This window comes from Lates calcarifer, linkage group LG23, assembly GCF_001640805.2.
Source record: "Lates calcarifer isolate ASB-BC8 linkage group LG23, TLL_Latcal_v3, whole genome shotgun sequence".
Classification (NCBI taxonomy): Eukaryota; Metazoa; Chordata; class Actinopteri; family Centropomidae; genus Lates; species Lates calcarifer.
This window is the reverse complement of record NC_066855.1, coordinates 15,546,759-15,563,287: the sequence shown is the minus strand read 5'-3', so window position 1 is coordinate 15,563,287 and position 16,529 is coordinate 15,546,759. Positions and strand designations below refer to the sequence as shown.

Here is a 16,529-nt window from a genome sequence, read left to right as displayed (position 1 = left end):
GTTGTGAGCGAGTGTGCTGCCTGCCATCAATATGGGTGAGTTACAGAGGTCGCAGGTTCAAACGCAGTTCACCGCTTCACGCCGGCACTAGCTGCGCCCCTCCCCGTGCAGATTATGTGTGTTGGAGTGTCAGCGTGTGTGTGTGTGTGTGTGTTAGGACAGATATGTGCATGCAGATATGTGTGTTTTTGTTTTGCTATTGCCTAGTCCTTGGATGAATATATGTGTGTTTGTGTGAATGTGTGTCATTGTACTGTATGTGTTTTTTGGCTTGCGTGTTTACTCACTCATCTGCACCACCGAGGGTTTCGATCTCTTCCCTGGGCCTTCTGCCAGGCGACATAATGAACATGTTGTCAGTGGGGCATGTGGGACACCAGTGCTGATTCCTACTAGAACAGCAGGTGGTGAATCTGTGTCTGATCAGCTGTATCACTGTGCACAGCTCAGCCACTGAGAGGAAAATGTCACGCAACAATCGATACTGTGGTAGTAGTCATATCGCTTGACCTTTCAATCAAGTCACAATCTCTGTGCTGAGAATCCTTGTGAGCTGTGAGAGTGCTTAAAAATCAGTTTCTACACATGCAGTTTTAGTCGTTCTCATAAACATATAAACACTTTATCAGTAGGAAAATGATAAAATCTCTACCTCTTCATCCTGTATTAACAAACAAAACTGTGTGTCACAGTCAACATCTGTTCAGCAATAGCACAGACTGCCTGATTACTCAGCTGAGTCTCAGCTGGCTAAACTTCTGTATTAGGTGTTAATAAATTAATACACCTTAACTCGCTGTTTAATTTTTATTCAAATATTTTCTTGTTTGTGTTGTCACAACTCAACTGGTATTCCATTTGTTAACCAAGCATCAGTAACTCATGCTCAGCTTCATTGACACATCACTGTTTTATGATCACAACAACACAGTAGTTAATGACAAGAACTGTGGTTGTAATAAGTGATCTAATGGGTTAGATAGGGTTCATAGAATCACAAATATATCACATATCAAATTGACTTCACAATTGTTTATTTCAACTAAAATCCAAGCAGGACATAATAAATATCAAATAAGTTCAGATATAAGGTGGGCCACAGCTTATATATTTTCTGCTTTCATTTTCTGTTTATGATCTTTAGCAGCCTCCTTCCACATTGCCTCTGTCTTCTGGCACATTCATGTGAATTCAGTGCACTTTTGCTTCAGTTTCCTTCATAAGTTTCAGCATAGAGTTGATGAGTAGAGTTTGTTTTACAATAAATGTCAAGACAAACAACAGAAATACGACTTGACCAGAGTCTGGTGTGGTGTGAAGTGAAGTAGGGTAAAGTTCTGTGGTTTATGTGGTTTATGTGGCCATCTAGTGGGCTGGTGGAACACTTCCCACATGGAAACTAAACAAGGGGTGGAAAATGTTTTTCTTTACCTTCACCTGAATTATTTTGTTTTACCAGGTATCTGTAATGATGATGTCCTGTCACTTCATTTCAAAGAGGAGATTTGGGTAAAAAAAAAAAAAAAAAAAAGAGAGAGAGATAATAATAAAAAATAAAAAGTTTCTGAACTCCAAGCAGAATCATTTTCACTTTCAGTCCAAACCAAAAAGTCACTAATCATTATATACAGTCAATACATATGTACGCATTTACTAACAACTATATACCAGTTACCACGTATTGCAAAAATAGATGTAGACAATTGTAGTTAGACTGTGTACATATTTAAGACTACAGTGTTATGAGGAAACTTTGTCAAGATCAAATATGCAAGAAACTTCCTCAGTGGCTGTCAGCATATTTAACCTCTACATGACTCAAGTTCTGTCTGAATGCAACTGTTTAACACCTCACCCCCCAACCCTACAGTTCTAGGTGCTGTAAGCTCTTCCATTATTTTTGCTCTTGAACCCTTTCGTGATGAAGTGAAACTCGTATCTGTGTATGATGTCTTTCTACTTTCTGTTAGATTTACATATTGTAGGTGAGAAACTGTTACTGTTACACAAGTTTTCTCAGCGTTCTGTTATCAAGTGTATGAGCTACTTGTCAAAATATGTTAAAGCCTTCTCTGAAACCACAGCGTTTCATTCCTCAGTGCTGAGCAGGTCCCTCTGCAGCTATCTTCAAAATGCTCAAAGAAACTATGGTGATACTGACACTTGGTGAGGGGAGAACCAGCCCCCCAAAATTCACCTTCTCAGCCCTGATTTGTTTCTCTGTGGCTACTCTGTGGTTCAAAATCCACCTCGATCCCATCACCACCACTCTTATCCAGTGATGTCACTTTTTAAAATATAGTTTGTTGACGACCCTGACCAAGTAGCTGCAGTAAACATGATGCATTACTGCGGTGTCTCATTACCAGTGACAAGTGTCAGCACTGTGTAAATGATGATTGACTACAACATAGAAAGAAAATGCACCAATGTTTGCGTCATGTGTGTTTTCGTACCGTATTCCAAAAAGAAAAAGGAAAAAAACACATTGGCACTTTTTTGTCTCAGTATGAGTCTCATGTGCTGAGTTCTTACTGTAAATGTATAACAACATTATATATAAGAAAAAGTCATTGAATGCATCAAACTGTTTTTTTTTATTTAATTTTTTAATTTCAGTATTTTAGGATACTTTTATGCTGATTATGGCATGTGGACATGAATTACTCACTGCATAAAAAGTGAAAAAACAATGTTTGAAAATTGTTATATTGATGGCATACAGTCACTTAAATTGAATCTTTAATGTGCACATTTTCTAAAATTTTGACATTAATCACAGTTTATTAACCAGTAACCCCATTTTACCAAAAACAACAGGCAAGAAGTGATGTGCAAAGGATTAGTGGAAATACAGAAATTACAAAAAAACCTCTGTCTTCTAAGAACTGTGTGCATGCATGCCGGTGTGTATTTACAGTACCTGACTGGTGTGTGTGTGTGTGTATGAGAGGTTGTGTACAGAGGAGTTGTTGTTTTTGATCAGTGAACAGAAAGTGCTGCTTTTCATCACTTATTGACTGAGTGCGTGTGGTTTTTTGGCTCTGTTAGTTCTCCTTGCAGGCTTGTGCTGCCTGTAGCTTCTCATAAGTCTACCAGGGTTTGTGGTTTTGTGGCCCGGATGGGTGGGTGCATTTTTCTTTTTCCTGAGGTAGGCTACGTATTGAGGTTAGCGGCACAGAGTTGAAGATGTAGGAAACAAACTCGGTAAGAAGCTTGGTGGCTTAAGAAGGGGGGGCCAAGATTTGAGTTAAACAAAATGACCTTGACCTCATACACAACGGCCAGGGGATTTTTTTGCTCTCCTCTGCTTTGTATGTGCACCAAAGCGTAATGTCTTAAAATAAAATATTGAAATTTTCTACAAATTTTTGACAGGGGCACTTCAGTAAATAGATTTTATTTTGAAATAATATTGTCTGATGAAATGAATGGTTAATGAACATCTGTTCAATATTTTTAACTTAACTAATTAACTAATTTTTAGCTTGTGAACAGACATTTTAATAAGGAAGTTGACAAGATTTCATTTGAGCCATCAAAATTCAGTTATTAATGACAGTAACTCAACAGTTAATAGTCATGGAACTTAAACCTGCTGTTATAAATGTAATTATTCATTGATAAGTCTGTTGATGAGTCTATTATTATTATATAAATCTGTGTGGTGATACGAATGAAACATGAAAATAATACTGTACACAATACAGTAAATGGCACATGCACACCGACAACAACATGAAACAATCGTCATCTGAGCTGTACTTTGAACATCATACTGAATTATGTAAATAATTAAGTTGATATACCAAAGTTTGTACATCAACCATCAGCTCACAATCTAAAACAACACAACAAACACACAAAAAATGTTTTTTGATGCAATATTTCTGATCTATGAAATATTAATATTAACTGTCAACAAATGTATCAGTACAAATACTGAGCTGTCCTCCAGTCTGTGTCTTTTAGTGTAAGTGGAGCATTGACTGGGTAATTGCAGTGCATCACAATGATGACACCTGAGTGTTATTGAAGGGTGCTGAGCGTGTTTTCACAGCGAGCTCATCTTTGTCAGCAGCAGCAGCGTCGGGCCTAACTGACTGAAACAAACAACATGATTACTGCTCTTGCAGCCACAACACACACACACACACACACACACACACACACACACACACACACACACACACAGATACACACACATTTCCATCACAGCCTCTCTGTGTGTGAGGGGCTATGTGTGCATCTTCACTGTGTACACACAGCTTTATGCACATTGAATCTTGGTGTCAAACCTAATTTAAATGTCTCATGTTTACCACTAAATAGTGTTACAGAAATATCACCTGTGGTAATGAATGATGTTTGTTAACAACATAATATCACCATGTCATTCTAAAACTGAGAAGCATAAATGAAAGGCTTGAATTTTACCACAGGTGGTTTTACTTGCAAAACAAAAGGTGTAATTTCTTGCAGAATTTACTAAAAGAAGAAGTGAAGAAGATGTGTTAACTTTTAAAGATATTATAACATTAAAAGCAGTTGCATAATTGCAGCTAGGGTTATTCTAAGTGATATTTATGCATCAAAAAGCACAAATATTAAATAAAAAACCTCTACAAGTTGAAATATATCTAAAAATTTTTCTTTATCGTTAAGAAATTCTCTCATCAACTTAATAACTCCTGACAACAGTTTCCAGTTTCACGTGCGTCACAACAGCTTAAAATGAATGATCAGTAACAAGAGAGAACGTGTGAAATTCTGAGCGCCAGTGATGTCATTCCTGCAAGAAGAAGCCAGTTCAAGCTGTGTTTCAGTGCAAGTTCCAGTTTATTTATTAGTATATTTACAGACAGAGAAAGAGAGAAAGTAAAAGTGACTCTTTGTATATCTCTGTTGGTGTTTTCTTTTTTATCACACTCGTAAAGTAGTTGAATGTCAGCAGTGTCGTTCCACCACACATGTGCTGCAGAGTAGACATTACTTCTCATTAGTGTTGTGGAGAGTTCATTAGTGCTGAGGTCTCCGTGTACGCTTAATGTTACCCAGGAGAACAACCTCACATAGTTAGATATAGGAGAGAGGAGCTTTACAAGAAAGAAAAAAGAATGAGTTCTTTTTAACTGTAACTCTTTGTTGGACCTAGCTGTTTGTCTCCTGAGTAAATCTGTGGGGAATTTTGAGTGAAATTTCATGATAAAGAAATGTATAATTTCAATCTAATGCAGACAGATCTGATCTTTCCACTGCTAGATTTGTCTTTGTGTTAATCTCCTGAGTAAACCAAGGAGTCTCTTTGCTGTTAGGACACAAAAAAGGGAAGAAGAACAAGGTGACGATTTCAGACATTGACTTTTTGTTATCTTGAAGCGAATTATAAACTTCATGTAATGGACCTCAGCACAGTTTGTGAACATGCGGGTGTGTTGCAGTGTAAACATCTACATCACATGGTGAGTTCATACTGGGCGAGATCACTCTGCATTGCTGCTGCTGCTGCTGCTGGCCAACAGGTTGTGGTTATGAACATCCCAGCACCATTAACCACAGTGCATCTTTCCACATGACACTGACATGAACAAGAAACCCACTTAACCATGTTTTTCAAAATACAGGAAATAATTTGTCATCTTTGGCTATGAGCCAACATTGGTCCTCTGATGGGGGGGGGGGCATTCTGTTTGTGAAATCTTTAACCGCTGCACATTTCCTCCATGAAGAAATAAAAAGTAACTCAGCTGCTGTTGGACTTTAAGTTCAAATAAATCACCTGGCTATAACTTAAAGTTTCCAAATGCAGTTAAACTTCACTTTGCTGAGTGAGTAGTTTATGATGCAACATTACATCATGATCACCAGTGACAACAATTACTTGATGCACATTTCCTTTCTTTGCTGCATGATAAATCAAACCAGAAAAAAAATGCATCAGACACTTGTAATTTCTCGACAATGACTTAAAACCTTCAAACATTAATTTGTCATTTTTCTTTAAACCCAGTATAGATCCAGATCATTTGCGGTTGCATGTGACAAAGCCTGGAAAATGCTCACTCCACATCCCACAGCTTAAGACTGACTGTTGGATATTAGTTGACTAAAGAACATATCACTACGTAGTGAGTGAGAGAGGAAAGGTGTAGGGAAGTACTTGTATATAACTGGCATATAATTAATATTTAGTGTGGTGGTGGCTAGGGTTATATGTACTGATTTACAGACACTCCAATTTGAAGTTGTTGAATAATAGAGTACATGTTGCATTAGTCTTACACACTTGCAAAATATCTGTCTGTACACAGCTTTAAATATTTTTACACAGAATGATATAGGAACATACATACAGTATAGAATAATCGGGAGTCATTAAAGCCCTCTTCGATTTAATGGTCAAGTATCTCTGTACTGCCTCTGTTTTATACACCTCAGGATGTGGTTCTGTAAAGGATAATTCCAGTTTATTTCAATTTGCTTTCATCAGTTACAATAACATTGTAATCAGCGAGTTAAGTGCTTAAATCTCAGAGTGCTGCGACATTGCTAAAAACAAGTCTGATAGGAAAGAAACACAAGCAGTCAGATGAAACTTTGATGCATCATGTTTAGCCAGATCGAAACCTCCATAAGGATGTTGTGAAGATGATTAATGGTACATATAGTTATGTTTATTTTTGAAACTTCTTTGAACCTGACCATTTTTCTTGTGAAATTCTGTATAGATTTCAGGGTTTCCCCCAGGAAATTGGTTAGTGGAGGTGGTTAGTGCTGCTGAAACTCTGTATAATCAGTCACTGCAAACAACAAAACAACACAGAGCTTAGTAGTAAGGTAATCGTCCTGCTGCTCAATATCTAAACTTAACTCAGTGCAGGCCCTGGTGAATAATGAAGTCTGACTAGTAGTGCAGATCAGGTTTTTGCTTTCATACCCCCACCTGGTTGTGACAGTCTGACCCTTTGACTTTTTCCATACTGTGATCAAACAAATCCTGAGGCATCATCTCATGGATTACTATAGTTACTATATGTAGCCTCTGTAGTGTGAGGTAGTGCCTCTGCTTGTTTTGAAGTGTAATGTATTTTATAATGATACAATAATTTCGTATTTCTAATTTCTGAGGCGCTGTTTACTTCAGGCCGGGAACCCTTTTTTTTAGGCGTCTTAAATTAAATTAATTCCAAATGGAACTGTGATTCACAGGTTCTCTTACAGGTTGAAAGTGAATCCATACAATTTTAAGTTGGGTGAACTTTGACCCATAACTTTGAGCCATTTACCAACAAGCCCTCATGATAGTGTGGCCCTTTTTATGGCGAACCAAAGAAATCAAAATGGAGGAAGCTATCATGACTTGTTAGTTGTGTCATATCTTTCACTTTTAATTAACCTCCTCTGCCCCTGTGTAAACTGCTCCACAGTTAGGACACAGGAGTCAATGGTATAAATACATCTTTTAAATAAACTGTGTGAACTTATTAGCTAATGAGCTTGATAACGGTTGTTGTATGTTTCCTCTTCAGTAAGAGTCAGTAAGTAAGAGAGAAGTGCCAGGCAGGACCAAACAGATCAGTATAGTGAAAGAGGACAGAAACTGTTGTGACTGACTCCCACTAGCGCAGCTGGCTAGTGTGTTAGCAGTTAGCTTGCCAGCAAAAGCAAATCACTAATTCGTCTGACTTTTTTTTTTTTTTTTTTTTTAAAAGCTGTTGCTGCATCCCCAGATCTCAGCATTTAACCAGACAAGCACAGTGTTGTCATGAACCTACTAAAATAAGGTCCAAGTAGTAATAAACCAGAATTATCCTTTAATCAGATTTCCTTTGACCCGCATTGAAAAATTCTCTTTTTTAAAAACCGTCATAGGAAAATTAAAGCCTGAAGCAAAGTCTTCCAGAGCTCGTAGGGATTCAGTGTTTTCAAGAGTACTTCAGCGAGGTTGAACTCAGCTGACTCAAAGACTTGAAACTTATGTCCTGCATCATCCTGCTGCCACAGTCTATAGACTATGTGCTCTAATCTATCACATTTCAGCTCTTCAGTATCAAATCAGTTTAAATGCATGAGTGGGTATGTAGGGACATCCCCTACATTAGAAACTGCACATGTAACTAAAAGCTTCAGATTAGCTGACATCAGTGTAACTTTGTTTTTTTAAAATCCTTTTTTCAAAAAAGAAGTTCCACAAGCAGATCTCGAGATAAGATTCCGCTTGTGATAAAAATGAAACCAACGTATCAAAAGAAGAGTATCGTCTTTGCTTAAACCCTGCAGAGATAACGTTGCTGATTGGAGATGATGTTTCTGGTATCAGATCTCCGAGATAGAAATACAGTACACTATAAAGCCTGCCACTTTTTTCCTCAAAGCAGGTCAGAAGTCTTGATCTCATGCAGCCAGCTGTGTGCGTTCTTTTTTGTTAAGTTTTTTGTTGGGTGGTCTGGGCAGTCGTGACATCAAACTGTTTTTGAAGGTCAGATCTTTAGGAAGACCGAGGAGAATCCCAGTTGATAATTTAAAGTCTTTATACAGAAAAGCATCCCGTGTGGTGGGATTTTGACCCTCCAATCCTCTATACACAACAGTGTGCAAGCACATGGGAGAAACATGTCACTAACATGAGACATGTGGTGCATCAACATTTGCAAAAATATATCTTCATATTTTTTGCCTTACAGATAGACAATATAAATAGTAAATTATACATGGAAAATATATATATATGGGGACTGAAAACGGATACATTGTATAGGCTATGCTAACTTAAAGTGCTAAGATACTTAGATTTTTGAACAGGCTGCAAGCATAAAGGTATATTCTGACTAAAATTTCCCTCCGCTCATGGAGAAGACACATCAACATCAAGTGCCCCGCCCTGCAGGGCATCATCAAAACTCAGTTCGGGTAAAACCACCTTCAGGCTCATCCAAATGTACTTTCACATTCATGTTCTCCAGCCTGTCAGTTAATCTGTCAGTTGATGAGATGTGAGACTGGAATGTTTTATACTTTCTGAAACACACTCATTTGTTTTTATAAAAGTGAAAGTGAACTGGCATCAAACCCCTGATCGACTGTCAGAATGCCCTCACAGTGTTATCCTCTCACTGTCCCACATGTATATCTGTCAGATCATTTCAATAAACCAGCTTCTACCAGATCACTGTCCTTGGCACTTACTGCACAGAATCCTCTGCAAAATATACTGTAGTATGTTTGTGAGATAGAAAATTTCCAAGCAGGAGTACGGTATTTAAAGCTAAGTGGTGAGAATAGTCTGTCAAAAAAAGATGCCTCGGATCTCCCTGATCGTTTCCTCTTTAACACTGAAACTAACTTTTTGACATGCAGAGCTACTGAACTGGCCAGCCTGCCTCTCATACCTTGTCATCAGCTCACTTTACTTAAGTGTACTGTGTGTGTTCATAGTGGTACTACACTGTGAAGCGAAAAACAACACAATACCTGAAACTGTCTGAAACCACACAACAAGACTTATGACAAAACAGCAGCAACCAGAGCCAGTGATTATACAGGCAGAGCTGTCTTGAGGGCAATCAGTGAAGGACTCTGCATGTACACTCACAAATCCAAGACGGACCCGTGTTTAAGTACTTCCCAAATAAAACAGGCCCCTGTGCCATTTTGCATACCCTACTTATAATGTTTTCACACACGGCTAACTGGCTCTAAATGGATCGCCTGTGATTCTACGTTCGACTTTCCATTTTGTCCAGATCTGCCGGTCTCTTACATAATCTATAAGAAGAGAGCGCAGATGTGTTTGTGTGTGTGCGTGTGTGTGCGCGCGCGCACGCGCATGTGTGTGTGTGTGTGTGTGTATATGTGTATGTATGTATGAGAGGGCCGGTTGCCATGGCGATCAGATCTTGCTGTTCTCCAGGTGGGAGTCGATGTGCTTGATGAGGGCATCGTCAGGGTAACCAACAGGGAAAATCAGCTGGCAGAGAGGGCAGCTCCGCATGTCGCTCTCTTCAGTCTCCATCCAGAGCTGCAGAGCAACACACACACACACACACACACACACACACACACACACACACACAATTAGACTACAGAACAAACCACAGGTGGTCCTCAACTTACTCACTCCACTGGATTGTATTAGTCACTCTGTGGGAGGCAACAAAAAAAACATCACTACTGGTGGAGTGATCACTTCAGACTTACACAACAGGGACCACTTGGTCTTGCCGTGAAACAGACCCACTAGTAGTAAATCCAGATGGAAACTCTCATCTGAGTCCTGATCCACTGTTTAATTCAGTACAATTTAGAGACAAGAAAACTAACTGGAGATGAAATTCAAAAAGAAATTGTTTCAGGAAATGTGCTTATTTATTTTCTTTCTGAGTGAGATGAGATTGATATCAGTTTCATGTCTGTGCAGTAAGAACAGAGCCAGAACAGAGTCAAAAAGTCATTCACAGTTCGACAGGATGACACATATAGGTGTTTTTTAAAATTTTTTTGTGCTGACTTTTTTCTTTCCTACTCCTGTTTTCTTCACTCCTAACTTATTTAAGAAAATTAACATTTCTATTTATTATTCTTGCCTATACACAGTACTCTTCATTTCTTAATCTCTGTGTTATCAGGAAAAACAAGAAACAAAAAACATCAAAACCAAAAAAAGGAATGAATAATAATGTAGTATCACAATGAAACAGAGATCTCTCAAAGGCAGTTCCTTTATAAATGAAACAGAAAGGAAATTAGTAAGATAATAAACCCTCAGCATAAACATTTACATTTATACATTTGGCAGATGCTTTCATCCAAAGCGACTTACAAGTGAGGGAAAACACTAAGACCTTCAAGTAAGTGTGAAGGCTGTTCAAAAAGACAAAGTGTATGGTGGTCAGGTAAAGAGTAACACTTAGTTCAACATGTTGGGGTGTTAGAGATGTTAGGAGAGGAGGTGCTCTCGGAAGAGATTCTTGAAGATAGAGAGGACGGCTCCTGCTCTGACAGCATTTGGTAGCTCGTTCCACGGTTGGGCAATAACAGACTGAGAACAGTCTGGACTGAGACTGCTTTGTGTGTACGGATGGTAATGCCAGATGATGATCCTCGGAGGAACACGGTGGCTGAGAAGGAGCGTAAGCCTGCAGTTTATAGGCCTGTAGTTTAAGCAGTTTATCCAACAAGCTAGGGAAGTCCTGCCATCTTGGCCTTGTTTCAAGGCCACTACCAAGATAATTATTTCCCTCCTAAATTTCAAAGATGACATGATTTGACAGTGTCTTTGAGAACTGCTACAGTACATTATAAAAAAAGGCATTTTTTAATCTGACAAACCTCAAAGTCTAGCTGAATTTTTTTTTTTTGTCTGCTGCGGCATACTTACTGTATCTGTGCTGTATAAATGACTTGTACAACGTTTTGCACTTACGCAGTATGAGGCAACACTTGTAAATAGACTTTGATGTGTAAAATCAGTGGAGTTCCCCTTAAAGGCTAGGGAACATTCATCACCCTGGTGAGAAGAAACTCACAGTTGGTAGGAAACAACAAGGGAACAGTGGTCTTATATGTCAAAACATGACATTTTGTTGACCTATCCTTCCTCTGCCACCTCCTCCGTCAGTGGACTTAGTGGCTCTATAATGACCTCACATAATTTTTTTCCTTTACTATCAGCAGACAACGGTGATATTCCGAGAAATCTTTGACGCATGAACGGAAAAATATTTTGCTATATTTCACTTGCTGAAACAACTCATGCAGCCATTTTTCTTTTTCTTCTTGTCTTTCTTGTTTTCTTGCTTATCTTTAAGACTGGAAGCAAGGGAAAAACAGTGAGCATGGCTCTGTCAAATGTCCAAAAATACACCACCAGCACCTCTAAAGCTGTTTTATATGTTGCTTGTTTAAAATATGTGGTTACATATTGGAGTTAAACATCAGTTTCTCCGTACACCGTGTACTTCTGTGCAGTGTCTCTGGCTGTAGCACAGGCTGCCAGATTACAGTCTGTGAGCACACGTTTTGGTTTTGGTGTCTGCACAGGAACAGTAGTACAAACGTGGCAGTCTCAATGCGAAAAGGCTGTTGTGAATTAGTTCCACAGGCACTAAAACCAGTTAACATTTTTATATTTCAACTCAAGTACAAGTTAAACAAACAAGATACAGTACGTTGTTTAGCTTATATATTGTAACTTTGGACAGGAGCCAGAATAGCTATTTCCCTTTTATGCTAAGCTTGGCAGAAACTTGTCTTGACTCCAGCCCTGTGTTTAATGCACAGTCATAAGATTAATATCAAACTTCTCACCTCACCCTCAGACAGAAAGAAAAATAACCGTATTTCTGAAAATGCTGTACAATTGTTTTAAAGGAACTTGGAACTAGGAAGAGATGGTGAAGACAGATGCTTTGAGATGATTGTGACATGCAGTGTGAAAAAGCTATACTCAGGGTAAAGAGTCTTGGGGTTAAACACATGGTTTTCTCTGAACCAGCTAAGCATGTGAGAATGTGATGCTGGACAGTTTTAAAATAGTGCAACTTAATGGTATTAAACTCACTAAATGTGTAGCTGCATTAACGCTTTCACAATGTTTTAATTAACTTTTATGCTTTAACTCACATTGATCGAAGGCCAGGACTGAGCATGCTCCGCTGACATGTACCCAGGCTGAGGGTGGCAGCTGAGGGTGTTAGGCCTCTGAGGGATGGGGAAGGCTGAGCAGGACGCCGGGCCTCTCATGACACCGCTGGGCACTGCAGCAGAGAGCACTCCCAGTGTCCGCGGTGGGCTGATGGGATGAGGGCAGGTCCACTCCTCCTCATCTTCAGAGGACTGTGGGGGCTGGGGGGCCGGTGTGGAAGGAGGAGGGGGCTCAAAATGAAGGTGAGCCACCTCAGACAGTGGGAATGGCATCTCTCTGGAGTGGCGCATGGAGCTCTCCCCAAGGCCCCCGTCTCCTCCCCCACCACTTTGATGGGGAGACGGGGAACTCCTGTGCTGCAGTCCACCGTGAGGAGAGCCCACGTGTTGGGGCTGTTGTTTTGGGTAGCCCTCAACATAAGGCCGAGGCTTAGGCAGGGTGGAGACAGGGTCCAGAGAGAAGCGGGGCGGGCACTGGTAAGCCGAGGGGTCAGCAACCTCAGAGTAACTTCGCCGGCCCTGGAAACTGGCCCTCAGGTGCTGGCTGGGCGGCCGGCAGGAGTAAGAGGCCGGTCCGTCGTTGACGTCCAGTAGGGGCGAGCGGCGGTGCATGTCTGGGGAGAGGCGCTGCAGTACTGGGGAGCGTCTCTGTTGGATTGGGGAGTGCTGTGGTGGAGGCGGGACTGGAGAATGGCGCTGTGAGATGGGCGAGTGGCGCTGAGATACTGGAGAGTGGCGCTGGTGGTGGATGGGAGAGTGGCGCTGAACTGAGGGAACACAGATGATAAACAAACATGAAAGTCTTGGAAAACAGCTTTGCAACCTGTTACACTACTGGCTTTTTGTGTACTTATAGTCTGGTACTGCTCTTTGTATTGTTTGGAGACCAGAGATCCTAATGATATTTTAGACAATAGCTAGCCTTTAACTCTTTGGCAGCAGTTTAGGGGAAGCCTTGCCCTGTTGCACATACATTTTTGAACCACTGTAACTGTGTTTAACTGTGAGTTACATAAAATGTCGACATTTCCAGTACAAGCAGAGGAAAATGTCACTACTTCACCACTTTTATTATGCTCAGCTCAAATATGACATTCTCATGACAGAGCACTGCTGCTCCCCCTGGGATATCAGTTGTTCTCTTGTGTGGCACAGAAATGCTAACAGGAAGACATTTGTGGCAGTTTTTTACAAATATTCCTACTATATTCAGTAAATATACATGCACTTATGTACCTCTGTGTATTCATAAAAAGATTGAGATCTAGTGTAGTACAATTGTAGTGTTTCCTGTAATTACAAGATATGTTGATGAGTCAGTCACCCCTGTAGTCACCAGTTGAGCTCCACTTCCCATATCAAAGAGGAAACATCATTTATGGCCGGTTGGTTGAGGTGTTAAAAGGGAGGGGGTGTTTGTGCTCTGAAGTGCTCTCTGAGCCTCCATATGAGGAGGAAATACTCAAATGGGACTATTCAGTTTACGCTTACTCGTACAACTCAACACCCAGGAGAACTGTTAACCGCTCTACGCAAATTCCCATGTCCCCGATTATTTCAACGATTCACAAAAAGTTATTTGTTTTGTTGTTAAAGATAGCCATGAGGCAGTCATATCACTTGCACAATCCTGTAACTAATTAAGCAGAAGTGCCTTTCAAGTTGCATTTTCTAGATTAATGTGACACAACATGACATGTGGGAAAAGTCAAGTGGAGTTTGGGGTTTTCTGTGTTTTTCCCAATGCACAAATACACAGTTAATCACTGATTTACACAACACAGTTTTTCAGTTTGTAAAGACACTGCGTGTGGCACCTTTTGGTTTGTGGTGGGTTGTAGATGCACAGTTGTGAGACATTAGCTATGTCTGTGACTGTGTGTGTGCAGGAAGAGAAAGGTGTTGCTACTGTTTAGCACTTTTAAGTTGTACTCTACAACTGAGTAAACTGTAGCAACAAATCACAACCATTAGTTCTTTTTGTGTCAGAGGCAAATATGTACAGACTGACAGTAATGAATTAATATACATATTTGATCTTAATTACACAAAGTATCAGCAACTTTCAAAAAAAAAAAAAAAAAAAATAAATCAGAATCTTCATGTTAAATTTACAAAATGTTTCAACAAAAGAATTTCAGTTTCAGGACGTTTCCTCAAATACAGTGCTCAAGTTCAAATCTTAAGTACTACTGCTGTTCTTTTACTCCAATACATTTCAGAGCTAAATATGGTGCTTTTAACTCCACTATATAAAGTGTTTGCAACTACATTCATATTGATTGAAAAGTAACTGTATATAACTAATATTGTGCAGTGTTAAAAATTAAACGATCCCACAGTGTATTAAGTGGCTAAAAGTTACTCTTCATGATCAGTAAAACTATACTTGGACAGTGATGCATCAGGTGCCTTTTTCCTGTATTCCCTGTATTAAGTACTTTTACTTTTATTACTTCAACATTACAACCATCTATATGTAAGCAGCATTATAAATTTAGGATTTTTAGTTGTAATTAAGTATTTATACAGTGAGATATTGCTATTTTGCTCAAGTAAAGGGAGTGAATACTTCCTCCACCACTGACCCAGTTTTTCCACATTGTTGATGTACAGTATTTTACATGGGTACTGTAGATGCTAACCTGGACTAGCCTGCTCCTGTGAGGCTTTCCTCAGGATCTCCGTCTGCTTGGAGCTCAGTGCTTGGAGGCGCCCCAGCTCCTCTGTTAACTCTGTGTAGGCCAGAGCCAAGTTCACCCTGGAGGAGGAAGGAGGAAGGGAGGCAATTATGTAATTATAATAAAACCATTGCCATCACAGAGTATTACAGTGTTGTTGAAGTGTTAATGTATTACAACTGATTATACAAACACTGTAATCTCTGTTTAATCATTGCAGTGTATACCATTGTTGGAGGTTAAACCACAGTGAATTGCATCACAAATCCACACTGATCTCCATCTCCACTTTAAACTGAATGAGCTCTGCAGCAGTAACACAGCCTCATAAATCAAGCTGGCTAATTGAGAGTCTTACAGGCTTATATTTTTAGCGTTGCAAGTTGCAGCGCATATTTGAAGTGCATAAAATCACACCATTTCATGCAAGATGTGTCATGACTCTCTCAGGGGCCGCACTGACAGAGCAACTCTATTTTGAGAACCGTAAACAAAGATGGTTGGCTTACAGGCTTCTGGGTTCTTTAACCATGGTAACCAACTGATTAGCCTAAACTCTTTGGCTTGAAACTGATCTGAATCCCACAATATAAATTAATATGAACCAAGCATTATACACCAAGATATACCAATAGTCTCTCAGCACACTGTATATGTCTAAGCATCTACTGTATTTGATAGCTTAGATGAGATAAAGAGTGGCATTTACTGCGTGTGGGTAAAAGCAGAGACTTAGGTAGTGTAGGCAGCTTCATGGCAGAGGGTTTTGTTCAAATAGAAAGAAGCAACTGTAGTAGTTAGTCACTGCTTGTGCAAACTGCCCTCAAATCTGATAATGGACAATTTATCTCAAATGTCTAACCAATTTTTATAAACTCCTCAGTCTTGCCCTGAAACTGACTCATGCCAGCTCTGATGGTGGTAGATTACAATGTTATTTGGGAGATGAGAGACATGAAACCTTGAAATCTATTTTAAAATCTTATAAGATAATGAGTTTACACTGCCAGTTTGAGTAATTTCTTGTATCAAGACCAGCATTTCAAAAAAATAAGTTTTGATAATAGTTTCATAAATGAAATTAAAAAGGTAACGTGACATGCTTTTATCGATCCATGATCACACGTCTACATCAAATTTCAAAAGACACTATACATTTCACAAGGGCAAATCAACACCTGCCATTTGATGAACGGAGAGATAAAG

At 39.5% G+C, this 16,529-nt stretch overlaps 1 protein-coding gene across 1 annotated transcript in view; it reads right to left on the bottom strand.

The window, feature by feature from the left end:
* Positions 1-4,820: 4,820 nt before the first annotated feature.
* tbkbp1 (TBK1 binding protein 1) overlaps positions 4,821-16,529 on the bottom strand; it is a 55,464-nt gene continuing 43,755 nt past the window's right edge. Inside the window, exons 8-10 of the mRNA XM_018689483.2 lie at positions 15,288-15,403; positions 12,622-13,409; positions 4,821-10,018 (exon numbers count right to left, since the gene is read on the bottom strand). Coding sequence (XP_018544999.1) covers positions 9,890-10,018; positions 12,622-13,409; positions 15,288-15,403 — 1,033 coding nt within the window. The 3' untranslated portion in view covers positions 4,821-9,889. The remainder of the gene's footprint in view (positions 10,019-12,621; positions 13,410-15,287; positions 15,404-16,529) is intronic.